Below are 27,263 nucleotides of genomic sequence, written 5' to 3'. Positions count from 1 at the left end.
CTTGTATTTGATCCGCAGAGCTCCACTGCAGGTCTGGAAAGTGTGGACAGTGATTTTTTTTTTAAGCTTTCTGACAGAATAGTATGAATTACAAAGTGTGAGAGGACAGCTGTTACAAATATGTTAAGTATGTTTGTAGAGCAGTAAAGCCAAATTTGGAGAATTTTCTTCAGATATTGCCATATTACACATTAGTCTGGGAGAGATAACGGCCTCACTGCACATCTGCCATCAGCAAATATAACTCAGAGCCAAAGAAAGAGGGCTTGAAATGCCGAATGTGTAGAATCTCTTCAGCCTTTTAACTCCAAATGTTGTCGTTCCCTCTCTTTCCTTCTCGGTCTACCTCCCTTTCTCCTCCAGAGGGAAATGTTCAGTAATGTATTTTGTAATGGACTGTAACCTACTGGCAGGTCCTCCCTGGAAAATACTGTAACTGGAGCCATTTACAAAGCTGATAACCACCATGAATGAGTGTGAGTGTGTGTATGTATGTTTTTCTGTGTCGGAACCTATTTGTGTCTGCGTGTGTATGAGTGTGTTGCGCTGACTTGTGCTACCACACATTTAAAAGTGTATATTTTATGTGTTTGTGTGTGTTAGGGTTAGGTTTAGCTGCTGGTGAGTATTGGCGATTCACTGGAAAAACACAAAATTGCTGAGACTTTTTCTGTCAGTTGTTTGTGCAGCAAATCTGGGAAGACTCAAAATCACAAGTGACAGCTCCTCTGATGTACTGTCACTTTTCATTGTTGCGTCAATGCCACTAAAGAATGGAGTACAAATTTTTTTCACAAAATCCCTCCATCCAATCTACTTTTGATGAACTTAACCTCGAAAGGATTCTCAAATGCCAGAGCAATTAAATTATGTTTTTGTCAGTGTTTAAGTGATAACCAAGTAAGTATTTTATAGTTAGAAAACATGCTAAAAGTGACTAGGACAAGTAGGCAACAGGTAAGCGACTGCTTAAAGCTGTACTCCAATGCTGACGCAAAGAGGCTCGGTAGCTCAAGCTGGAAAAAAATGGAGAATTTATTCCTAATAATTTTCAAAGTTTGTATTCTCTGTACATTTATTGTACTCTGCTACAACCCAGAATGTGCATTTGGCACAAACTTACAATTTAGACCCAATAGCTGGGTCAGATCAAGGGCACATTCTCACCATAAACAAACTACTCTGGAGTTCATTTGGAACCAGGCCTCCTCCAAAGGGTCTTGGTGCAGTTGATTTGGTTTTGGCCCTAGTGCGATTATCATGTTCATATCTGCACAGATGAATTGCACCAAGAGGAAAAACAAACCAGAGTCAACGGACTAAACAGGGCAGGGGTTAAAGCAACCTTGGAGGTGAACAACAAAAGGCGGGAAAGGAAACAGATTATCAATTCTACAATCAAAACCAAGATAATCTTAACTCAGACAATAATGTTGACTACTACTGGGAGATATAACCAAATGGACAATGTAGCAGATGTACTGCCTGGTACAAGATGAAGCTTTAAATGGGTGGGGGTATAGCAGTTTGAGTATACTCAAGTGTAGGGTGATGGACAACTTTTCAGCAATAAAAAATGGAACAAGACACAGAGACATGGAGCACAAGTAAAGTCTAGACTTGACTAAGCCTGCATGTTGCAGAGAAAATACAGGTTTTCCTTACAGCTTGCTGCCTGGGGAATCTACAAACAGTAAAGCAACGGCAAAAGAAAATGAAGAAACCAGAACAAGATTACACTGCAATGACTCTCGCTGTACCATTACAATTAAGGCCTCAGTAAAGTTGTGCATTCCTGCTGCTGCTGCCAACGTGTTTCAAAAGGCACAACTTTTATTTTAAAGATGAATGGTCTCTGCATTCAGTTTGTGTCACACATTTTCAACTTTCATTATCGCTCAACAACTAGTTGGGGAGCGTTTGGAGATAGGTGGGCATCGTCCATGAAAACTAAGGTCGACTTCAACAATTCACAAGTGACCCAAGCAGGCACAAGGAGGTTTTTGGCGTAGCACCATGTACCTCTTTGTGACCAGTTTCACCCTAGCCAGTGATGGCTGACACCGTGTTGCCAGTTGTTTTAAGGACTTTGAGTATCTGGGATAGACACACACACACATACAAGCAGAGAAAAATAAAAATAAATAATATGCAAAATAAAAATTAAGTGACACAAGATCAAATTGAGAAAAAATATAAAAAAAAATGTAGATGAAGTGTTTGGCAACACAAAAACCATTATTATTTTTCCTGCTATATTTATCTGATGATGTCATATCATCATTCATTTATTGATATTCACCGACTTCACCAAATAACATTCTGTGTAAAATGAATATGTATATAATCAAACCCCAAACCTGAGGCAAATTCACATCGATATTTGTAGTTCTTGTGTGTAAGAAGTGAAGACGTGACGAGGTTAAAAAGTGGAGGAAGAGTTTAGAGAGAAAGATGTTACTGCGCTGAGGATCCTGTCAATGAAACACATGGGTTGTGTTTGTGTGTGGGTATGCTGAGTGACGATGAGCACAGCTCGCAGAGTGTGGACAGACGCTGCTGGGATTAAATATACTTTACCCACACACACACTAACAGCCCTCTTAAAATGCTTCCTCTGCACTTAAATCCTAGTATTCCCCAAGGAGAACAGTGTGTGTCAGCATGCCTTATCTCTGTGTGTGTGCCCTGGGAGGTCTCATGTCATGCGCCCAGAATGCATGTATCTGTTTTGCTCATCTGCACTTATATAGTCAGACGTTCAACAAGAAATGATGCTTTTTAAAGAGAATCGGCTTTCTACTTCTGAGTTCATAATAGCCATTACCTGTGGATTGGTGGGGATTAATATGTTCTTCCAGTATTCTGTTTACTCGTGAGCATGACAGTCTACCAACAAAATATGTTTTTATATATATGTTCACCTCTTTCCTCTGTCTATTTTTCCAATAATTAATTCGTCTTTCATTAATCTAAATGTCTGAATTAGCCAAAACTAATTTTACTTTACACAGAGGTAAACTTTGCCCTAAACATACAGTCTGTGGTGTCTGAAATCATATTTTCAATTATATTATATTAAATTATATTTTCTTGTTTGCAATTTATTTGAACTCCTACTACTTCCAAGCACTTTGCAACTTGTGTGCCTTTGAGTTTTGGTATATATTTCTCCTGTTTGCTATTTATTCCTCCTGTCTACTATTTATATTTTATTCCGGCACAGTTGTACATGTACAGTGACAATAAAGGGCTATTCTAGTCTATTCTATGAAATCTGTTTGTTTTTTGACCCTGTAAAAACAAATTTCCGGTGTTAAAATTTCAGTTTTGTGAAAAACAGCTACAAAAAATAAAAACAACTGATTTGTAGGGAAGTGATTTGAGAAGAGGTGTGCTATAAATCAAGTTCAACGTAGCCAGGCTTTTTTGTGTTTTTGTGCCAGGCTCAAAAAAACCCTTAAAACTCTTGTCAGAAAAGAGCAGCTCTCTTTTTTTACCTGGCTAAATCACCATGGTAACTATGCTGAACATGTTTTAAGCGTATTATAGATTCTCTGCTGGGGGATTGTGTCTTATATGTGCAAATTGTTAAGCTGTACTTTACTAGAAACTGCTGAAAGAAGCACCGCATCATCAGGGGAATGTGTGTGCATTAACTTTTTGAAAGCAGTCTCAATTACACATCCATCAGTGCCTCATCAGGCAAGCTGTAAGAAGACTTTTACCAAGCTAACAAATACTTAAACTATGCATATATCACTGATATTTTTATTTGATTTGATTACTTTTTTCAATTCATGAGATTATTTCAGTTAATTGGATTTTTTTTTTATGTTTAGTTTTTAGTTTTGTTTCCATAAACTACAATAACCTCGGTGCTCACAGTGGATCAGCTGCTGTAGGTGCAGTGTTTGTGGAAACTGAGCACATTGTTTTTCTTTAAATGAACTACTTTAAATGGTTTTCTCGGCTGAAAACTGCCCATGAGGGTCTTCTTTCAGTCTCAGCTACAGCTGTGACAGTATGCAATTAAAAACAGTGCACTGATCCTCATTATTAGAAGCGCTTTCTCTGGCTTTCTCTCAGTGTGCCTCTGCTTCATTTTCTTTGTCTTACTCATCTTACATTTGCCCATCACTGCATGTCCATCTGGCCTAGTATTCTTGCAAAATCGTTATTATTATCGTTCATGTTTTTTGTTTTGCTATTTTTCATACAGTAAACACATAAAAGAATAAATTTTCTGTTTTCCTCCTTCAGATTCTTTCTCCTCTCCTGGATCTTAATCAGAATCGCAGTAAGCTGAAGCTGTACATCAGTCACCTGACCTCACTGTGTCAGGAGCGAGACCCAATCATATTGCAAGATTTTGCCCCGCCCCCCGCCTATCACCGCTCTGACTCCGCCTCCTGGCATACGCAGCTGCACAGCATGACGCAGGAACAGGTGAGGACTCCTGTGTGCGTTCTGAGTGAGAGATGAGAGGAAGGAAAAAATGAAATGCAACGACATCAGTCATTCCTGCGGTTCAAAAAAAGTGTTTGTGTGTGTAAGAAAAAGGGGGAAAAAAAGAGCGAGAGCGTGTTCTATTTTTGAGAAGCGTGGAGGGAAAAAAAGCGATAATATTTAGTCGCTCCTCATTTATCAATTCTTTAAAACTCTCCACTGTGTGTGTTTGTGTGCTTGCCTTTACATGCTGTATGTGTTGACATGCACGAGGTTGCATGCTTGTTCTTGCTGTGAGTGTGCAGATGTGTGTGTGTGTTTGCATGTAGGAGTAGGGGCACACACTTGGGCTTGCCTGGCAGGTTTTTGGCGCTGCTTTTGACATTATTGAAAAGATTTACTCCAGCAGGTCACCTGACGACAAGCGCCTGGCTGCGGAACAAAAACCGTTTCAGACATTTTATTTTACTGGGAGTAAACTCTGTTTCAAGCTTTTGGCAGCAGGGAAAGGGTTGGTTCATATACAGTGCAGAGTAAGGAGGGTAGAGAAGTATATTTATTTCACTGTCAAAAGAGTTGTCATCTTTGAGAGGGAGGAGAGCAACGGGAAGGGAATCAAGGATAACGAAAGAAAAGGTGAGGCTTCGAGAAAGTTACAGAACCACTGGCCAACCTTGCTTGCTTAGATTTTGCTGCATTATCATGGCAACCAGCTGTGTTTTCAGATATTCAATATAAACAGTATATTATTAAATTTAAAAAATTGTGGCCCTCTGCGGCTTCCCCTGTCTCCCTCTCTGTCTTTTTCTCCATATTGAAAACGTATCAGGCAATGCATGGTCGCTACATGTGGTATGCATTGAAGAACGTAACTTTAGACACACTCGCAGAGCTACGTGACAGAGTGTGTGGTTGGGGTACAGCGGGACTAGTTTTCTACAGTCTGTATGAAAGCCCTTTTTGTGTCTTAATGCGAGGAAATGTCTCCGTTAAGCACAAAGTGTTTCAAAAACACTGCTGCGTGGTGTCGATTTAAATAAACTCTCGATATGTAAAATTAAATTCTCATTTAATCACAGGTACATTAAATGAACAAAGAAATGGTCTGGAGGCCTTTCGTGGACGTTTTTCACCATCAGCCTGCTTTCATAAAAAAAAGCAGACTGTTCTGTGGTCTAGTGGCTGAAGATCTACATTTTCAAAAGAAAAACATACTCTATTAAAACTGATTATGTGGGCAGCTGTGAAAGCTTATCTAACGAGGCTGAATGTAGCCTGCAGTATTTTATTCCTAACTTATATTTATAAAAACATTTTCAGAATATTGAAAACATTTGTACCAAACTGTGCTCACGGCCACATCCAAGTCAAATCTACAACAGAGGAAAAAAGAGCTTAATAGACCAACCTACCCAATTCACCACAAATGACTTTTTTCCTTTTTCGCATTAACCATTTTCATGGCAGGGTGCAATGTTTTGATTTTTGTTATTTTGCTGCAGGGGCAAAATGAACTCCTAGAATAGAGTTACAAAAGAAATCGCTGTGCCTGTCTTTACTGTAGTCAAACTTATCCTTGCATTATTATAAAGTAGCTGTATATGTGGTGACTATCACATATACACGTAAGGTTACCAATCGTCATGTAACATAAAGCTGAAGAAGAAATTTAATACCTGATGTAACTGCCCTTGAAGTGGAACTTTGGTACTTATCCCTTATTTTCTGTCATACATATGTTGATGCTCAACAATGTGGCCAAAGTTTCAAATAATGGGGTCAGTATATCTTCACATAATCCACGCGAGCCACAATTTAGACTTCACTCTGCTATAAACACTCTGTTTTACGCTGCTGGATGTGTAGTTGGTAAAGAGAGAGCGGATATTCTTAATATAGTCATCTCAGGCACACAGCTCTGGTTTGGCACAGAGGGCCCACACACCTGCTGCTCAAACCTTCTGTTTATGTGGATCAGCCAACCAGAACGAAGCTAAAGGAGAGGTGGAGGAGCTATATTAACTTTTTTCAGAACTAATTTAGTAACTAATAAGCTCTCCTTTAACCTGTTTGGATTTTTCCATAAAAAAACAATAAAGCCTTTACATGAATGTCTTTTAATTCCTGCACTGGGAAGTGAGGCTGGAGTTCATGAAAAGCTGAGCTAAAGGGCCCTATAGATGTTAACTCAGAGGTGGCATAGACTAGTGACAGAGTCCTCTGTACACCACCACTGGAGATCAGTGTGTTTAGAAGTGGGTCAGCTGTTATCGCGAACATGTTTACAACTCTTTCAGAAAATACTAATGGTGACTAATGTGTGAGGTACAGATCTGTTAGAGGGACGTGGTATTTAATGCTAAAGAGTGACAGTGTTACTGTGAGCTCCTTTGAGGGTGTTTTACTCATAAAGGTGGGAAGACTGTTTTACTGTGGATGGACAATAACTGCTGTGCTTCTCCTTTGAGCCTCTTGGACACATCATTAAATTCATAGAGAAAAAGCCCTGAGTGTTTCACTCTCCTCTGTGTGTCCAGCGTGGTGAACTGTTGTGTGGTAGAGTTCATATCTGCTGTGCTTTCCATGCAGCCCCACAGATTTTTTTTATTTTATATTGGATTAAATTGCGGTTCTCTTGCTTTCCTTAGAAGTTAATTAAGTTATTTTTATGCTGTAGACAAGCCCAACGGGTATTTATTCCTAAAAGCCTGTCTTTCTTTGACATCCTTAGTGATGTGTGGCTAACTGTTGAATAAGCAATTACACCCACTCCCAACCCTGTTTGGTCACTGGAAGCTTTAAGTTATGACTGATGCTCTGGTGTGTACTGAGGAAAGTGTTTCCACACTGAGTACAGCAGAGTCCAGGGCTGGGGTTCACTGGACTTTAGTCTATATGTGAGGGTTACATGTTCTGTACAGTGGTCATCCGCTAAATGGATAGGTATAAAATTATGCACAGACTTTCGACCTTTCTCCTAGCACTGACAGCAGATTGGCAGATTTGGTTTGTGCTGTTTTAAAATAAATATGGGGTTCAAATGATTCATAAATCAGAGTCCCACTTTTTTTTTTTTTAGAAATGCAGTTGTACTCATTAGTTATTTTTTATACTATTTTTAGTGGGATGTTTCCATTAACAACATCACAGTTTGAATCTTTCTTCTTCTTCTTCTCTCTTTTTCTGCAAACCCACCCATATTCAGGCACCACTTGGCGCCATGTGTTTTTTTTTTTATTGTTGTTTTTTTTTTTTAAGACCCCAACCCTGCCTATGTACAATCGCACACACACACTGCCAGTCTTTCATTCAGACCCGTGTTTCTCGTTTTCCTTCATCATGTGTCAGCATCACCCTGGCTGACCCTCTTAATGCGCACACAGACTCCCTCCAGACCACCATGTTCCAGTGTGCCAGCCTCTCTTCTCTGTCTTGTGGTGAGTGTGTGTGTTTTACAAGCCTCTCCCTGGCTCTGTTAAAATGCCTGGCACTCTGTAAACCCATTAGGCTCACACTAAAATAGCATGTAAAACCCATAGATGCAGACAAAATCTCACAGGCGGAAACCTACATGTCTGGCACCCACATATGGATTAACATGAATGCACAGCAATCATGAATGACCATTGGAGGCTTGTCTATCTTGCTGTGTGCTTCTGTAATGCGGCACAAACTCAAAACTTTTACTAACACGCTGCTGTGCCGCTTATCCCCCAAAAATGCACAATACAAATATGGAAAGAACACAACGATTTATAAATCTATAAACACTATATTTAATTTAAAATTGTAAAAAAACAAATTGGTAAAACGAAGGAAGTGTTTCAGCAATCATCAGCGAGGTTTAAGACAAACAATCACAGCATATAAAAGCCAGGTGAGATCCCATTACCAATCAGAACATAATGAAAAACACCGGCAGAAAAAACGTGCCAAAGGTAGCAGACGCGTGCCAACAATCGTAATCATAATACACTCCTACAGTTCTACAAAAATAGTATCAACACACAACCAGCAAACACAACAGTATTAAAACCACTGGAATAGGAAACGTAAACAGAAAAATGTGTTTCCACTAAAGTTATCAGACATCAAAAAATACATAAACAATCTGAAGAAAAGCCCGTACATGAAATATCACAAGAAAAACCAAATCACTAAAACAGCTGCACAATAGCTCTTGATTCAAGCTTTTAGGGGGTTTCTGTGTGTAGCGGTTGAATCCAGTCTGCAACCCTTTGTAGTAAATGTTTGTATACTTTCTATACCTTGGAATTTATGGGAACTCCAATATGTCCAGCTGCATTAAAATGCTTTCATCAACATTTCTTATATCGCTTTTGTGCTCAGAGATTCTGACTTTTAGGTCACGAGACCATTTCATCAAGTAAATCACAAATTAGGTTCTCTAAGAAACTCGATTTTTGAGTTTCTACTTCCTTCCAGTCTAAGCGGTGTAGAAAAGCATCCTCTTTGAACACAGCAGTGGATACAATTTAACATGGGATTCGTGATCAAGCTTTATAGTGACCGTTACTACAATGTAGAAAATTGTTTTGGCTAATTAATTTATGCTAAAGCTGAAATGCTGGGGGAGACAACATATTCTTTTCCGTGGGCTTAGTTTCATACTTTACCAAATCCAACCCGTGGTGGCAGACTTAGACATTCATAAGTCTTTCAGGCAGGATCAGTGAGTGGTAAAGCTAAAGAGCAATAAGGTCAGCATATGAGGTAAGCAGAGATGAAAGGATGAAGTGGGTAATCAAGTGTATATATTCACGCTTGTCTGGTGGAAGGAGAGAGTTGTAGAAAGAGGCTTCTTTTACTTCAAAATATGACATTTTGTGGGTTTTTTAATGTTCTGATTTTAGATGCATCTTGTGCGTTTCAGTGTGTCATCCTCTGGCATCACTGCTTTGATCAATCGACTGCATTTTTCAGATTTGACAAGTATGAAGGCTTTGTCAAAATCACTCCCTGTTTTCTACATAGTGGACTACATTTATTGTATTTATTTCAGCGTCTGTGTGAATGTTTCATTACACGGTGGCCAAAAATAATACACAGCAAGACTGAAACTTGTGTCCATGTCATAAATACTGCAGTTGCTGGCATTTAATGGACATGTAGCTGTTGGTGATGATGCAATTTCAAGATGAGAAGTGACAAACGTGTCTGAAATCTCAATTCACCTTCGAGACACAAGTTTTTATTTTGTGTCAAATAGCTCTTGTCTGACAGAAACTTACTGGACAAAAATACTTCTCAATACGTAAATACTTGATAAAAGTATTTGTCTCTTTACACCTACAGGAGCTGCTTCCCTATGGAAAGAAGCTCCCAGTGCAGCCTTTATGTGCTGATGTTAATGACGGGGGACTCAGTCATGCAGTCAGTAGAGCATCGGCGACTTTTACCCACTTAGCGCCTCAGGATTCAGAGAAAATGGTCATCCACTTTGAGGCTGAGCTGCTGTGGCTCCTAAACACTTCCACTTTGCAATGATACCACTTAAAGTTGATCGTGGAACATCTAGGAGGAAAGAAGTTTCAAAAACTGTCTCATTGTGACAGAAGCATTTTATTACAGTACCACACTCAAATTCAGTGAGTAAGTCTTAATCTTTCACAAATCTTTGTAAAGGCAGACAGCATGGTTAGGTGCTTGATTTTATACACTTGTGGCAATGAGTGAAAACACCTGAATTCAAAGTTTAAGAGGCGTAAACCCCGTACTTTTCACCATAACCTAATTTATTAAGAAGCTCAGAACAGCGGGAGATATATAGGGCATATAAATGTGTTGAAGTAGCGTGGACTGATACATGTTATAAAATGAAATAGCGTTTGTTCCCTAAGATGTGCAAGTGATGTTTAAAATGGTTAAAAAATAACACACTTTAAGTTTTGTCTGTTCATTTTTAAAGCACAGCTGCTCTTTTTTTTACTTCAGTTGTGTTTTTGTGAGGTGTAAAAGCAGTAGAAGTAGATCTGTACCTTAACTTTTAATACTTTATGTTTTAAAAAAAATACATTTTAGTGTTTTTTCTTTCTTTTAAGTGCAGGATTATGTCTTTTTGTGGCAGTTGTGCATTGTTTTTTTGTGCTTTTATATTGTTCTTTTTGTGGGCGATTTCTTCAGAACCTGTCAGTAAACCAATTTTCCCAGCAGGGACAACAAAATGACTGAACTGAACTGAACCGAAGAGCTTTTGCAAATGAGGCCATTCGTTTGAATTTGACATTTGAGTGACTAGGCCCTCTCTCGTATCCACTGTTCTGACATTTACTCAGTGAAAGTGTTAGACTAATGAAACTTAACATTATCCAGGTCAGCCTTTTACGTGTCATCTTTCAGCTAAGCTAAGCACAGTAGTGAGCTTTTAGCGAAAGGCCAGTTTCAGTAATGATGATGGATCTGCCGGAGACATTTATTTTGCTCTTCTGTTTCTATGTGTTTGTTTCCATCTCTCTCTTTAACCTCGGCTGAACTACAAAAGTAACAATGATTCCAATAGAGAGGTTTTACTAAAAGGGCTGTTTTCTGTGCCATAGTCATAATAATAACCTTTATGACTCAATGACGTCTCTAACAAGCACTGAAGAGAACTGGCGTCATATTCTTCCACACACTCGCGCGTGCACACACAGGAAGGCTTTCTCTCACGCGCTCTCTCTGGCCTACGTCTGGCTATAAGAGTGAAGGTATAAGGATCTCTTGGCTGTGTTTGTTTATGGCTGTTTGTCTAACTGTTCGAGTATTTGAAAGAGCCGTCAAGGTCAAGTTTGTTGTATATTTGTTGAAAACTATGAGATTGTGTAAGTGTACGAGTCTTTTTAAGCCCATGCTGAAGACATTTGCGCACGTTAGGTCCTGTAAAAAAAAAAAAGTATTAAGTGTTATTGGCCGAGTTGGACATTTTATCACTGCTCTTATGAATCCTGCTTGAATTGTCAGCCCATGACACTCTATCTGCTAAAACTCAAACGGCTCCCAGTGAGTGGCTGCGACTGTTTCTTAGCCAACTCAAACTAGAGAAACACCACGAAAACCGAGTCCTCATATTTACGACTCTACAACTCATTGTAATGAAAGAAAACACCGCACAATTACACACTTCAAATGTCTTTGTTGTTACAGTGTGATCTCCAAATAATAAGCTTGTCAGAGAGAAATGAGCTTTCTCTTTGCTTGTTTTTTAAGTTATACAACAAGTAATCTGTGAGGTTTCCACAGCCTCACAGTTGTTAAATCTACTAAAGTGACTCATGGCTTTTTAACAAACTTCCACTGCAATGGAGATGTACCATTCTGCTCCTGCAGCCCGAGACGTGTCGCTTTTGTAAAGAAGAGAAAACTAAAGACTCTGTAGCTGTTATGTGGAGATAAGAGCAGTGAAATTAGTAGTTCTAAATATAACTGACAGTGTTATCTCTCAAATTAGGATTAATTGGCCCTTTTAAATGACTTTAAAGCTGTGCTAGATAACTTGGCCCTCTAGTGATTCTGAATGGTATTGCAGCAGGTTTTGTCAGTAAGACGCAAGTGCTTGACTGTCTTGTTTTCCTAATACCCGAGCAACCAACATCACCAAAGAAGAAATAACTTTGTTCGCTACCTATAGGCATCCGTAAAAATTCAGTCATTCATTGCCTTTTTTTACATACATAAGTAGTATCTGTGAGTATTTTCTTTTTTTACATTAGCATTGCCTCAATTGATCCTGCTACTTGACCCTTACTTTTTTTTTTTTTACTAACCCTTACTTTTTCTCTAACCCATGAACAGAATGCACAGGTCAGTGTGTTTCTGGCTGTTTATTGTTTGTTTTTGGATTAAATCACAGTAAAAACTTCTGGCACAACTTCACCTATTTCCAAGGTGCATGGAGAGGATGAAACAATTCAGAATGCAGGAACTCCAGCAACACTTAAGGGAAGAGGAACAACATTATTGACTGACTAACCTGTTTTTGGATTACAAATCATGTTGACTGATGGTTAACAACATAGCTAACTCTCAGGATTGCTACTGTGCAAAACAATACAAAATCAAAAAAAGAAGAATCTACTTTCAGAGACTCCCCTATTCACAAGGGCAAGTAGCTTCACATGTTTGTAAGCTGGATACCAACAGGGACTGATGTCTCTTCCTGCGATCAAACCAAGGTTTGCTTGTTAGGAGGAATTAGTGGTACAGAAATGCAATGCTGAATCTGTGCAGCATGTACTGACATTGCTTGGGAAGTTCACGTCAGGTTTCACGGTAGGCTTTCAGAGGGGTTTGCGGTTATGACATAGAAGATGTTCGCTGGAGCAAACATCTGGTAAGAACTTTTACATATTGCTTATACTATTAGACTCTTGTGGTGAAAGCCGTGTTCAGCACATTGTGATTTACAAGTATTTGACTCCTTGGATAACAAGAAAAGGTTTGAAACTACAGTTTTGAGGGGTGTGCAATCTCATAAATTAAGAAAATGTGAGAAAATTACTGTGGCATTGCCTTCTGAAGATAGGCTAATAGACATACAGCTAACCTGGGTTTGTTTGTGCAGTTGCTGACATACTTCCCCTTTAGCATGGGAAAATTCCAGCACGGTGGCAGCACTAAAAGAAAGATTTATAGGCAACCAATCTAAACACTGATATTTCAGTGGAGATTTCATAATAACAAGTTAAGGAAAAAATGCTCTTTAACTAAAACTTTGAAGTCTGTTCAGAGGTACAAATTAGGTTTCAAATGCACACTATCATGTTTTTTCAGTTCTACACCCTGATGCCCTGTAGCAAATTGATGCCCTCTTCACAGACCACATGTGTCTGCTTTAGGACCCATCGTGGTTTTAAGGTCACTGATTGGAAGACTTTTGATGGACAGGACATAGAAAAACAGGACAGGGTTGAGCTGGAACTTTAACATCACAACTGATAATGCAGAGCGTGACTACAGTACAACAATGGCAGTGATAGCCCAGTTGTGAGAATGTGTATCTGTTTATGCTGAATTTGAACATCCACTGTGAGTTTTTTTTAAAAGTGTACTTTGTAGACTGTAGGTGTGGTGATAGTTTTCCAGTGTAACTACTTTTCCTGTCTGCTTGTCGTTCTGTTTTCTGGCTTTGTCTTTCATAATAGTTTAGTGTGAATGTGCAGCCCCCAGCGAACAGTCGCGGCTGGAGATTTTTTAAGCTGTTGTTTTCATGAATTCTCTTAAAAGCCCAGAGGTGGATTCTTTAAATTTTGCTCACTCAGCCTAAAGAATAAACCCGTTACTGTCACTGTAAACCTGGCCATTGTTTGTTTCAATCATATAAACTTTTACATACGCTATTATTCAAGTCTGGGTGGATAGGGTGTAAACTGCAACTTGACTCTATATATGGTGGAAGGATAGAAGCTGAACTTTGAGAGTTTCACAACTCAGAATTGTTATTTAGATTGCTGCAAGATTAGATTAGATTAGATTGAAGTAGATGGTTTAAATCTCCATTTACTTGGGAAGTTGTTTTGCTTGCACCTTCATCTGAGCTTTTTGATTAATTAGCTATAAATCAAAGTGCATCTGTCTGTGTTTAAATGAAGTTGTAAGACGGGAGTTGAGTAGTAGATGAGAGAGAGGAGGAAGGGGTGGAGAGGAGACGTTTGGGAGCTGAGCAGACATTAAGGCTCATCTATTTGTGTCGCATTGTGGTCTGGGGTCTCTCTAAGCTTTCATTAGGCAGCTCTGCTTCCTGCTCGAGGATGATTGTTTTTTCTCTAAACACGACACTGAGGTCCTCAGCGATCATTACACACACACACACACGAAGCTGTGTATGCATGACTTCAGAGGACAATGCATCACATTAATTTCATGCTAAATTACCATAACCATTACTTGACTTAAACCAAGTTTTCATACCAGGGAAGTTCCACAGTGTAACATACACACTTTGATGTCCTCACAGTGTAAGTAAAGTGCACAGTATATACTTAGAAATACAGCTAAAAAGAGGCGCAGTGAGACATGCACATGTCCTCTGCACCTTTTTCACAGTCACACACACACATTGGCCTTCGTCGGTCATTACAGACAAGCTGCTGGTTTTTATGCAGATTTATTGAATGCAGTCTTAATGGCTTTACCAGTCGTTCTCTTTTTACATGCATTTGTCATTTCCCGTCTTTCACTTCTTTTACCCTTGATCTCCGCCTGTCTTTGGTTATCACTTTCTCCTCCCTCTTCTGTCTTTTTACTCTCCTCTCTTACTTTTCACTGTTCTTTGAAATATTTTTTCCCACTCCACACTCTGCTATTGTCACTCACCCTTGCTGAGTCTCCACCACCTTTGTCTTTCTCTCTCTTACACCATTTTAGCTCTGCCTTCGATCTCTACCTCTCTTTTCCACTTTTATCTTTTTCTTTCTTCCCCCTTTTTCTTGATAAGAAGCAGCAGGTGAAGGTCAAAGATGTCAATTCAAACACAACAAGATATGCAAAGAAAATGCTTTCTACTCTAAGATTTTTTATTTCTATTTGAAGCATTTTGGGTTTATTTATTTATTTATTTACTTTTTTTTTTTACAGTGGCTGCTATTGTCGAAGTGCAGCTTAATGTATTTGTGCTGCTATTCCTTCACCAGCTTCCTGTTGATGCTCTATAGCCATGCTGCAGGAATTTATTTAAGTACAGCCATAAAAACATTTTACACAGATTTCTGTGGAACAATTAATTTTGTGCAGATGTCATACTTTCACTGCTTTATGCAAGCAGAGAAATATGTGTGTTTGTGTGTGTGTGTTTTTTTTTTAAGGAAGAATTGTAAATGAAGTTTTGTACAGTGGAATATGATTGATGATTTTCCGGCATGGCATTGAGTGCCAAGATAGAATTTGTCGATAAAATTCAAAACTGTGTTAACTGATAGCTATACAGTTTTTTTTTTTAATCATTCAAAACACACACCTCCTCTTACTTCAGTTCTTACTTGTTCTCATTCAAAATGATATGTGGCTTTATATTTTTCCTTGTGTATTACTACAGATACATGTTGACATCATAAATAAAAAAAACTTGACTTCCTAGGAGTTTTTAAGTGTTTGATGTAAGTTTGATGAGTCAGTCAGTATGCCATGCTATGAGCTGTAATACTAATTTAAAACTAAAGTAATATATTTAAAAAATTGCGCACCTATAGGTTTAAAAACAGCGAGTGTGAGTACCACACAGGTTCTTCACGTCTTTTTCTCAGCTCTGTTTTAAGATTTTTGCCTGGCCGCAGTCCTAGTGAGGGAAACTGCTCAATATAAAGCTTTTAGATATATTAATATAAATTGCCCAGCTTTTGAAAAGTGCTTTGGACCCTCCTTAGCTTGCTTGGTGTCTTTCTTCTTTAAAAGCATATTCATTTTTTAAAAACATCTAGGCTTATTTTTATTGCACCTTTGCATTGCATGTAAAGTAGCACTTTCATTTTAACAAGAAAACTAAATCAAACCAAAGAATAAATAAATAAATAAATTCTTGTACAACCTTAGAACTGTGGATTATTTTATATTAAACTGCCATCTTTTCAGATTGGCCTTCTGGGAGGTTACACCTACAGTATATACAGTTAATGCTGCAGTCTGTTTCTGCTGCTTTTTTCTGCAGCCATTAGTGTTGTAAGTCCAGCCACATATAGTTACTCCTCTAGGGCCGATTAAGGTTTTAGGTCTCGCTCTGCAAGTTTGGTTCCCTTTAAAAGTATCCCACTGTTACAGTTACCACACATATATTCAAAAGCACCTTTATCGGAAGGTTTGAGGGCTCCCAGATTTGAGTGTCCCTCCCAAGAAACTCCTCCCACACTCTGGGCTTGTAAATATGAATATGTTCCTGTAGTCAGTTTGGCTGATTATATAACCTAATAAAATAAAATTACCAAGTGATGCTGAATTGCCTGAAAAACACTTCCCATGATTTTTTTTCTTTAGAAAACTGCGGTGCTTGAACGGTGCAGTGTTTTAGTCCTCAAGGAACAGTTTAAGGCACAAGTCCTCAAGCTCTATTCCCACTGCAGCTTGTTAGCTCGTGTTATTAGCTGAGCTGCCTGGGCAGGAAAGCACACACACACTTTGGTGCTTTTGGGCTTGGCGCAGTAAAGGCAGCCAACTTCTAAAGCAGTCTACATACAGTATAAGCCGGTTAGAGTATAATGGTTTAAATAGAGACGGGCAGAGCAACAGGGATTATGACCGTCTGTGTAGGCCTGTTATACTTTATCCCTTTGCTGTTCTTCATAAAGGAGTTTCTGTAGCACCACTCAGAGAAGCTCCATAAACCTTCTGTGATTGCATCTTTACTTCCTGCATTTATGCTCTTGCGGGATATTATTAGGCAAAAATTTGCTCACTAGCCTTTTTCTGTATCCCGACATCACCGATCACTCTCCAGTGTTGTTTCAAGCAGATTATATCATTAATGCAAAAACAACAGTTTCACCTTTTACCCTAAACATTTCCTGCTTTTCTTTGCAGCTGTACTTTTTTCTGTCAGTTGTAACATGTTAATGTTCTTGCAGTTTGTGTGTTTTATTGTTACACTTTATCAGCAAACTGTTAAGAATGAACTTTCTACTTTTGTTTTATAGCTCTAAATGTCCTGCCAGTCCTAGACATCCAATATCTGCAAAAAAAGAAAGAAATATACAGAACTGTACGATATAAAAATATAAAAAATATACAGAGGTTAACACATTTGTTAGATCAGCTGTTATAAAAACAAGAAAACTCAAATATTTTAGAAATCTGTCATAAACTAATTTAAAACTATAAATTAGTTTTATTTTAAAAAGCTACATTTACATTTTTATACCCAGATTTGAGCTGGCACACTGGATGTCTCTGAGAAGTCAGAAATTATTTAAATTAAATTAAATTAAATTAATCAAGCATAACAATCAACAGCTAAACCACAGAAAAAAATAAAATTTACAATTTTTTTCAGCTTTTTTTGTATAAAAATAAATGAAAATTGATGGAAAACAACAATAATTATATTTTTGCATTAAAATATGATGGATTAACCATTACAAAAACATTAAAAATAGGTTTTGGTAATCACCAATGCTGTTAATTTAAGGCAGCTGTGGCATAAGCCTTAGACTGGGTGGAGATCTAATAAATGTGTTAAGCACGGTATTTTTCTTTTTGTTTTAACTGCTCTGTTTGTTGTTGTTTTTTACTATATTAAGCACTAATTGGATTGTACATCGGCCTTTCTCTACCCTCGATTTTTCAACTGATTTTTATGTGAAGGATCTGTGTTGAATTTACCCAGAAAGTCAATGAAAAGAAATTGAATAGTTTTTGCTTTCTCCATCTTAGCCCCTCTATTATGAAATTAAGACTGTTGATCACTAATGTCAGTAAACTACCAGTTCCTGACACAATAACGTCAAAAAAAGGGAACAAATAACAAAAACTGGCTCTAGATACGATTGTACTATATGTATAGTTCTTTTGAACTCCCCGGAATGAAGTGGAGTTCTTAATTGAGACGATCTAGTTAGAAGTTATCGGGTAACACCAAGTCGAGCTTAGTTTACAAGCTGCATCCATAGACTTCTGGCCTCATAATCATCTCTAACTTAAAAACTGTAGTAACAAAGCAGAAGATGCTGGTGTGTCTGCAGCAGGCAGTTGTTCTGCTTACAGATACTAATGCATTCTAGTTATATATTTGTTCTTCTGTCTTTTTGCCTTTTGCTGTTTGATCGTTTCTCTCTCTCCGTTAATCTCAGCACGCTATCTCTACGGTTTCTTTAGAAAATATAAGCATTCCTTTGCAGTGTGTGTCAAAGGGTCAGTGTGCACACACCGTACCTCACTCTGATTCTCATGCTGATAACCAGCGTGTGCGCTTCTGTGTGTGTGCGTGTGCATGATAGATAGTAATCCATCACCATAATGGAGCTTTAATGGCTGCAGTAAAAATCATCTTCGTCAAACTCTCTCTCTATTGCACAAACACACATCTTACGTGTACCTCTGTCTACCTTGTCTACCTCTCCGTTTCCCACAATCCTCTCTGCCACTCCATAAATCAGACCTCAAGCTTACAGCGTTTGCTTTAGCCTCACGCTGTGCACTCACACACACACCTGGCATGTCAAAACCCAAACCACTGGATCACACACCAATTCACCAACACCTACACTTATAAACACACACATACATGCATGTGCATACACACACTCACACACAAACACGCACGCAGTTACAAGAGTCATGAATCTGGCAAATTTTTCCCACTTTCATTATTTCGTCTGCATTTCTCTCTGACCACACACTGTGATTGCATGAGACACGATCCATGGGAGCTTACAACCAAAACATCCAAGCTAGTACCTCATACCTGGAAACTGTTTATATTTAATTTCTTTGGGTCATTAACGACTTTTGGATTATGTGTAGCAAGAGAGGAAGTCTATTGCTTGGCAACAAAGAGACTTTTTCTTCCCCTACCGAGTATTAAATTTTGATCATTTTCTAAAGAAAGCTGCGTTTTGTTTTTCTAGTTCTGGCCATCATTCATCATATCAGTCATGATATCAGTTATGAGAATATTTTTCTCCCTAGGTTAATTGTAACAATTTAAGAATGTTGCAACTCAGCTTTTTAATGGAGACCATTATACTTGCAGGCATGAAAAAAGGGGGGAAGCAAGAGGGGAATCAAGGTCATCACATTGGTTTTTGTTTTCATTACTGAAAAAGGGGATCATATTAGAGATTTCCTTACAGTCGGTCACGAAATAATTTCAGTCAGGGCCACTTTGGTCTAAAAGATGATTGTTATTCCATGTGCAGCAATTTACATTTGGCAGTACAGTTTTGTTCTATGCAGAGAAAAGCGGTTAGACCTTTGGTACTGAACAGAGCAGACATCACAAAAATCTGAACATGATTGAGACACAATGAAAAGAAGAAACATGCAGACGTAGGTTGCAAAGCAGCTTGCAGAGGAAGCAGCAACTCTAGACAGGCTAAAGTGACTTAAATAACCTATCCTATATGACTTTTGCCAATAGGCAGCGTGGGTTATCAATGACATCGACCCTATTAGCTAGTGTACCAGGGACCTTAATTATAAATCTGTTAATATAATTAAACTTTATTAATTAGTAGCTATATCCTCAATCATCCATCTCACGATAGTGCTTGACTCAAAGGCAACTGGATTTCTTTTAGGTTCTTTAAGATGACCTCTTAAAGAACCTCTTTAAGACCTCTCGAAAGCCTTCTATAGTTTTAAAAGCTGGCGAGGAGTCCCAGGTATTTAACCTCTAGTGGGACATGTCAGGACATCTTTGTGAATCGTTGCCCACCCTATAGCCATGTAAGTTGTTAAAGTCAAATGGCTGAGGGTGGACTGGCAGTTGGAGGCTCTCTTGGTGTCGTAGGCCATCACCTCTCTCCAGTCATCTGTTTTCTCTGCTTCACGGCACAGCATGCACAACACTGCACAACTTGCAGTGAGGTTTGCCAGGACCTATAATAAGAGGACCAAACAATCACTCCACAGGTCTATGGTATATCATAGGAGAAACTGCTCTTACATTGTAGATCACAGGTGTCAAACTCCAGGCGTCGAGGGTCGGTGTCCTCCAGGTTTTAGATGTGTCCTTGATCCAACACCGCTGACTTAAATGGCTAATTTACCTCCTCAACATATCTTTAAGTTCTCCAGAGGCCTGGTAATGAACTAATCATGTGATTCAGGTGTGTTGACTCAGGGTGAGATCTAAAACCTGCAGGGCACTGGCCCTCAAGGCCTGGAGTTTGACACCCCTGTTGTAGATGTCCACATTTTGGACAGATATTTTGACAGAGCTGTGCCTAACCGGATCAATCAATGTTGAGCAGAAGAGGTAGCCTACGACAAAAAATGTATGCCCTTGTAAAAATTGTGCATACAATTTCGGATAGAGTGTAAGAAGACGCTGGTTATTGTAATTAGTCACAAACCCAAAAATTAAGGAACAGACGATTTTCTAAACTGAGGTGTAACAAATGTTGCAGCATTGCAATGTTTTCTGTTAAATCACCAGTCCAATAAAGACAGACTAAATTTTAAAAACAAGCTCCAGACTGCACACATCAAAATTTTCCGAAAGCTGGTTTTAAATAAAAGCTGCCAATGACCACAGAGTTGACTGTTCTGCATGATGTGATATGTTCTTATGGACACAAGAGGCATTGAATTTATAAAACTAAATGTGCAAATTATTACAGCGGTTCTGGTGTTCGTTAAGTAAGATGATTGAGGTGGTAGCCAACATGCTTTTTTTATTTCCTCAAGACATTGCTGATCAATTTTATGCCTAAAAACACATGAGGATTGTGCTATAACATATTCTCATAATAGCATGGCTCTTGTTTTTTTTGTTTTTTTTATCGTCATCCTGTTTTTAAGTTGTGTTTAACCCATTAATTTCAGATTTTTAGGCACTTTTTGAAGTCTTTTTTCCTCCGGTGTAGGTCAAGGTTGCCTGAGTCAGAAAGCAGATGCAGCAGACAGATACTAAACTATTTATCTCTTCTCAGTTGTCTTACACTCTTATCTTTACTGCTGTGTTTTTCTGGGTGATTGCAACTAAAATGCAAGGCCGTTAAGCTAAATCACCTGCAAACACCATCAGTGTAGAAAAGTGTAGCGGGGCTTTCTGATTCTTCTAACACGAGTGTGCAAGGACATTGGCCAGAGTAAGAATGAGGACAGCAAATCAGTGGAAATGATAAAAAAAATCAAAGTGCAGATAATGAGGGCAGATAGAACAGAAAGAGAGATAAGTGATAAAAGTTGGACTATGTGCTCAAAAATCATCACTGTTTGACAGCTCATCACTTCCACGCAACCGTGATTCATCAGAGGCCTAAACGAACGTGTCAAAATTATTCCATAGACCTCCAAAGTTGTTGTTTTGCAAAGCATCTGTTTTCTGCTTACATCACCTGGAAAGACTAAATAAGTCATTAATTTTTTTATTGTTGTTTTTGCTGTGGGGGGGTTGTTCCCTGCTGTCTGAAACTAATGGGGCTTTCCGAATATGCCAATTTGAACCAAACTTGCTCAGTCTCTCCATTTCTGTCCCATTCTCTTCTTGCATATTACTTTGATTATCTTCTCCCATTATATTAATTCTTTGCCTGTCAGACTTTCTTTTTGGCTCTACAAAATCGTATGTTTTAGTTTAGGTAGCTTGGTTTCCTCTCAGCTTCTGGTTTCCGACTTGGAGTTTTGCATGTTCTCCTTGTGTCTGTGTGGGTTTTTTTTCCATCCACTGCAGTTAAGTGAAAGTAGATAAGATGCAGTGATAGTAGGGAACAGGTAGAAGACAGCCTGGACAAATGAGGAATGAAATTCAGTAGAAGCGAGAGAAGAATACATGTGTGTGAATGAAAGAGAGGCAGGTGCAACAGTAAAGATGCAAGGAGTAGAGGTAGTGAAGGCAGGTGAGTGTAAATATGTGAAGTCAGCCATACAAAGCAACAGACAGTGCACAAAAGAGGTAAAGAAGAGAGTGCAGACAGGGTGGAGTGGGTGGAGACAAGTGTCAGGGGTGATTTGTGACAGATGGATAGCAGCAGGACTGAAAGGCAAGGTTTACAAGATGGTGGTGAGACCTGCTGTGATGTATGGTTTGAAGCAAAAAGCCAGGAGGCAGAGCTGGTGGCAGCGTTGAAGATACTAGGTTTTTTTATTGAGTGACAAAGAGGGACAGGATGAGAAATAAGCATATCAAAGGGACAACTCAGGTTGAGAGGCAAGGCTGAGATGGTTTGGACAACAGCAGAGGTGGGATAGTGGCTATATCGTATAAAGGATGTTAAAGCTGGGGTTGCCAGGCAAGAGGAAAACTACAGAGAGGGTTCGTGATTATAGCGAAGAAGCACATGCAGAGGAGGGTTGGTGTGACAAACAAGGATACTGGGGAAAGGATGTGATGATGACAGATTATCTTCTGTGGTGACCCCTAAAAACAGAAGCAAAGGAATAAGATGATGAGCTATAGTTTCATTGCTGGCATGAATGGTTTTCTGTTTCTGTGACTGAGAAGTAACCACTAATGTCATAGGCTCCACCAGGGAAAATGGATGGATCTACAACTAATAAGATTCAATACAAACTTGGATTCATATTAAAAGAGGGTTTGTTTTGTTTTTTAACATCCTCGATGACATTTCAGCAGTTTACATTTTAACTTCCTGAAAGTTGGGGACTTGCATGCTAAACAAAAGGAGTTTCAAAACTGTGGTAAAACGTTCAGCTCGTTGTCTTTCTGGTCCAAGTATTTAAACAAAATTCCCTGATGCACATCTTGCATTTTCCAAAATGCAACTTGATAGTGTCTTTGATTAGCACTTTCATTGTGCCTTTATACACAACTGTGGCCTATTTCCAATAATTAATATAACAGCATGATATATGGATAATGACTTCCTTTTCCAAGTAATTTATTAGATAGATTATCATTAATCATTAATAGTGTTATTACTTGCATCAGTTTTACACATAAAGAATAAAGCCACTGTGATATAAAATACCACTGAGATTTTCTGGATAACAGATGAGAGCAGAGGGAAGAGGTTAAGACTTAACAAGGGAATATTAGCCAATATTTGACCCAGGCCTCACACACACATATACTCACACACAGACACAGACAAACATAAATGTGGGCTTGTGTTACATGGCCGTTTCAGCGGCTCTCGTATTGATACAGATGTATTGGTCATTAAGTCAGTTAGGTTTGACGTCTCAGCCCAACTGCAGCCAAAGATAATAATATCAGCGCTCTCTCAGAGAAATTTTCCACTCTGTCCGAACAGAAAGAACTACAATTTGGTGTTTAAGATTGAAGTCTGATGCGTGTGTGTGTGTGTGTGTGTGTTTGTTTGTGTGTCCTAAACCCTGCTCAGTGATCATCCATTGGACTGTTTTTTGCTTCTCATCAGTCAAAATACTAACAGAATAGTTGGTGTTCTTCTTAGACATAACCACCTGCTAGTTAGCTTAGCAAGATATAGGTGTAAACAGCTACCCTGATTCTTGTTCAGTTTAATAGTTTATCAGCATATCACATTTGTGTTATCTCTAGAATTGTCAAATCATTATAACCAACCAAGAAGTCAGATGTTATTGATTGTTTAGAAATAATACATCTAATGGAAAATAAATTTGTTGCTCTCATTTAAAGCTAGCTGTTTGTTTTTGGTAAAAAGTAGATATAGCAAGCATAAAAACTTCACCCAGTGCTTTGTAATTCCCATTTTTATTCTTTTTTGTTTGTTTGTGTGTTTAGGGGGGGGGGGGGGCATTTTGACTGTCTGGGAGCTAAATTATTTATTTATTTACACGAGAAGGTGAAATGCTAAGCTAGCATTTTATGCTAGCAAGTTCTGTGTATAGGTTGTATAGTTGTGCACTTTAAGATGTTTTTTAGTGCTGAATTAGAAATAAAATATCACAATTTGACTCAAAAGCTCAACAGACTGTTAGGACAACTATCTACAGAGCCAGCTGTATTATTGGTCAGATAACAAGATACTAACTTCACACCTTTTCAGTTCAGTGAATAACATTAGCTGAGGTGAAGCTCAGCTAACAGATGCTAACAGATTGTCATGGACAAACCTTTAGCTATGTTCACATGACGTCAGAAGAAAAAAACCTTCATGCAGTATGGCCTGAAATGAGTAGCTGAGACTTCTGCAGCACCAGAAGTCAGTTTTGCACAGACAGCAATTTGTGATTTTGGGGGGGGGGGGGGCATTCTGTGTTTTGGACACAACTTCTAGTGGATATTTGTGGAACTGCAGTTTTTGGCACTTAGCCTTGTTTTGATTTTTCAATCCAGGAAGTGGCACCCTGTTAGTTTTTACTCTGAGCTAAACGAACTGGCTGCATATTTATCCTACAGACCTGAACACCATCAGAGAGATAGTTAATATGAACGTTTTTTCATGAAAGTATTTCTTTTTTTTGGCTTTAAAAAAAAGTCTAAATTTTCTCCTCTCTCTTTCCGGCCTTTTTTTCCTCAGTTGGAGGCGGAGTTAGCACTGTGCGAGAGGGAGGGGGCGGAGCTCCAGGAGTACGCCAATCAAGTCCTGCAGCAGATCGCCGACCGATGCCCTGACATTTTAGAGCAAGTTGTCAACGCCTTGGAGGACAGCTGCTGACACACTAATGCACACACACTGGCAGAAAAAGATTTTTTTTTTAAAAAAGCTTACATTCAAACATTTAGTCGTATGTAAAGTCAGAAGGCAAACATTTAACACAGCTTGGCCCCATAATTCCCCGATGCACAAATAAAATTAGTGCTGCACATGAATAGGAATACGTTCCCAGCCTTCAAAGAAAAGGGGAACTAAGACAAAAAATCAAATTATTACTGAAAACTGGGCTTTAGTTGCTTTAATTTTCTGTTTAGAGCACTATATCAGCATGCAAGTCAGCTAGAAATAATTGGTAATCTACATTTATTTACATTACTACCCCAACACAGAAAGAGCCCTCACTGCACTGGCCATACGCGACACCTTATAGCGAGCTTCCCATGTCCTGGGATTCAATGGGAGGATTTGTATTCATGACTTGGGGCAAAAAGTATTTTCAAACCTTAACAAAAAGTTGAACATAAGCTGAGCTTGCTAGGTTCTTACACGCTGTTGCCACATTATTGTATTAGTTCAGATTCAAAAATATGTTTATTTCAACTGCCTTTGGCTCTTTACATCATTTGCTGCTATCTTTGTAATTTTTAGGTTCCTTTTTTTTTCCACTTTCTTTGTTTTTGTCTGATGAAATGTCCTAACATGCAGTTTCTTTCAGCAGTATTCTCTAGATAGTTGTGTAAATTGTAAAGGGAGCGGTTTAATTAACACATACACAACTTTCGTCAGGGGTAACATGACACTTTAATCTATTGTTTCCCATTATGGATGAAAGGTACAAACTACAGTAAATAACTCGCAAAACTCCCTTTATGAAGACACACTGGCATGGATGGTCTGACTTTCTGTTTCACCACAGAAAATCACACGTCTCCTTCATTTATGGCGCCCATGCCAAAATTAGGTTCAGATAAGAAAACCCCTTTTATGACAATCCCTTTAGCGTTAACATGAGGTGTCAAGTCTGAACTTTACTCATTTACCTTTAGTGAAACGTCTTTTTTTCTTTGTTTTGGGAGGGGAGAAAATATAAAGTAAATGTTATATATATTTTTTTGCTTTTGGTAATATATATTAAACACTAATCTTGTTTAACTGAAAGTGTCGTCATCTGTTGGTTGGTATGCTAGCATATGGTAATGCGTCAAAGTCTTTTTTTTTTTCCTTGGACACTGTTATTGGGAACGTGTATTGCACCTACAGAAGGCTTTGTGTCCACCGGGAATGTTTTCTCAGACTCAGTTTCTTGTTCTTGTTGTCTACAGTGGAAATGACACTGCATGTCTCCCACAGCGCTGACAGCCTTAGCATGATTTAAACTTTTACGGCAGTGAGCACTAGAGGTTCAAATTGTTTCAGCTTGAAGCAAAATTTCCTTCTTTTTCCCCCATCCCTTATACTGTATTGAGTGATGAGGCCATGACGGGAACTGTTTAGCGCTGCTTCCTGGTAAGAAACACCTGGTGGACACAAAATCTAAAGACACAGATTCACATTACGCTCTCAAATCTGACTGGGGACGCTCATGAGAAAAAAGGAAAAAACAGCTTTTGTTTGTTGGCACCTGAGCAGCGTTTTAAAAAGCTTAAAGTCACAGGGGTGCAAACGAGAAGCTTCATTTCAAAGATACCTGAAATCTCACACTGCTTTGGGTTGAAGGTTCCTCAGATGTCTTTTTTTTTGTGGTTGTGTTTTAAGAGGGGACCCCAGCAGATCTGAGTGTGTTGTAAGTTCAGTATTTGTTGTCTGTTTTATACTGATAATGTTTGTCACTGGGGGTGATGATGACTGGGACTCACTTTAAATTTCTTGTGGATTAAAAATCAGAATGAGAGAGAATGTAATAAAATATGGATTTATCTTTATTTCTCATGTCATGCCTGTTATTTTCTCTGGTTTGTTCGCTGTCAGATTCTCTGGGATATGTGACAAGTGAAACGAAGAAAACGCTGCTTGATTGTGCCCCCTGATCAATTTTAATCAAATGTAAAAAGTATCCTGTGTTCTAGGGCTGTTCGATATAACGATATATATCGGATGACGATATAAAAACGTCTATCGTTTCATTTTACGCTATCGTTTGTTTCGTGGTGTCGCAAAATAAACTGTTTACGGCAATATTTTTTCATCGTTTTGATGGTCACTGTAGTGGCTATATTAATTTCTTAAAGTTCTGTCTTTCTCATATATTTTATATAACCACACTACAGACAGACAAGCGCCTGTTTTTATGCGTTGTGGTTAGCAACAACGACGGTAACAGCATCGTGTGTCCGCATGTTTATGTTCCACATAAACCTTTCACAATAAAGCTCAAGATCCTGTTGAGACTTTTCAAAATAAACTGAATCACGTGAAAGAGCAGATTATTTACGGATGAGAAGTAAAAAAGAGCCGTCAGGTGCTAAAAAATAAACCTTAGACTCAAACGTTAGAACAGGCTTTTCTAATGTTTGAGCCGTGTAATAAATACTCGCAAAGAAAACGGCGGTCGTTACAACTTATGTCTAAAAATGTATCGTTTCATGCATCTGTTAAAACACTCGACTCCAGCCACATGACGCGCAGCTGGAAACACTTCCCGCGAGTCGAGCTGCCCGAGATTCA

General features: G+C 38.6%; 1 protein-coding gene across 18 annotated transcripts in view; it reads left to right on the top strand.

Moving 5' to 3' along the window:
* The window catches only part of LOC120735704 (ELKS/Rab6-interacting/CAST family member 1-like), a 158,916-nt gene extending 132,395 nt beyond the window's left edge, over positions 1–26,521 (top strand). For 14 of the 18 annotated variants that reach the window (XM_040035275.1, XM_040035262.1, XM_040035266.1 and 11 more), the window contains 2 exons: positions 4,264–4,449; positions 24,522–26,521. In XM_040035275.1, coding sequence (XP_039891209.1) covers positions 4,264–4,449; positions 24,522–24,659 — 324 coding nt within the window. In that variant the 3' untranslated portion in view covers positions 24,660–26,521. Of the gene's footprint in view, positions 1–4,263; positions 4,450–24,521 lie in introns of those variants that run through there. The other 4 variants (XR_005696337.1, XR_005696336.1, XR_005696339.1 and 1 more) reach the window with 1 other exon arrangement.
* The last annotated feature ends 742 nt before the right edge of the window (positions 26,522–27,263 follow it).

Source organism: Simochromis diagramma, unplaced genomic scaffold, assembly GCF_900408965.1.
Source record: "Simochromis diagramma unplaced genomic scaffold, fSimDia1.1 OVJJ01000816.1, whole genome shotgun sequence".
Taxonomy (NCBI): domain Eukaryota; kingdom Metazoa; phylum Chordata; class Actinopteri; order Cichliformes; family Cichlidae; genus Simochromis; species Simochromis diagramma.
The sequence above is the reverse complement of the archived record's forward strand: the minus strand, read 5'-3'. Positions and strand labels throughout refer to the sequence as shown.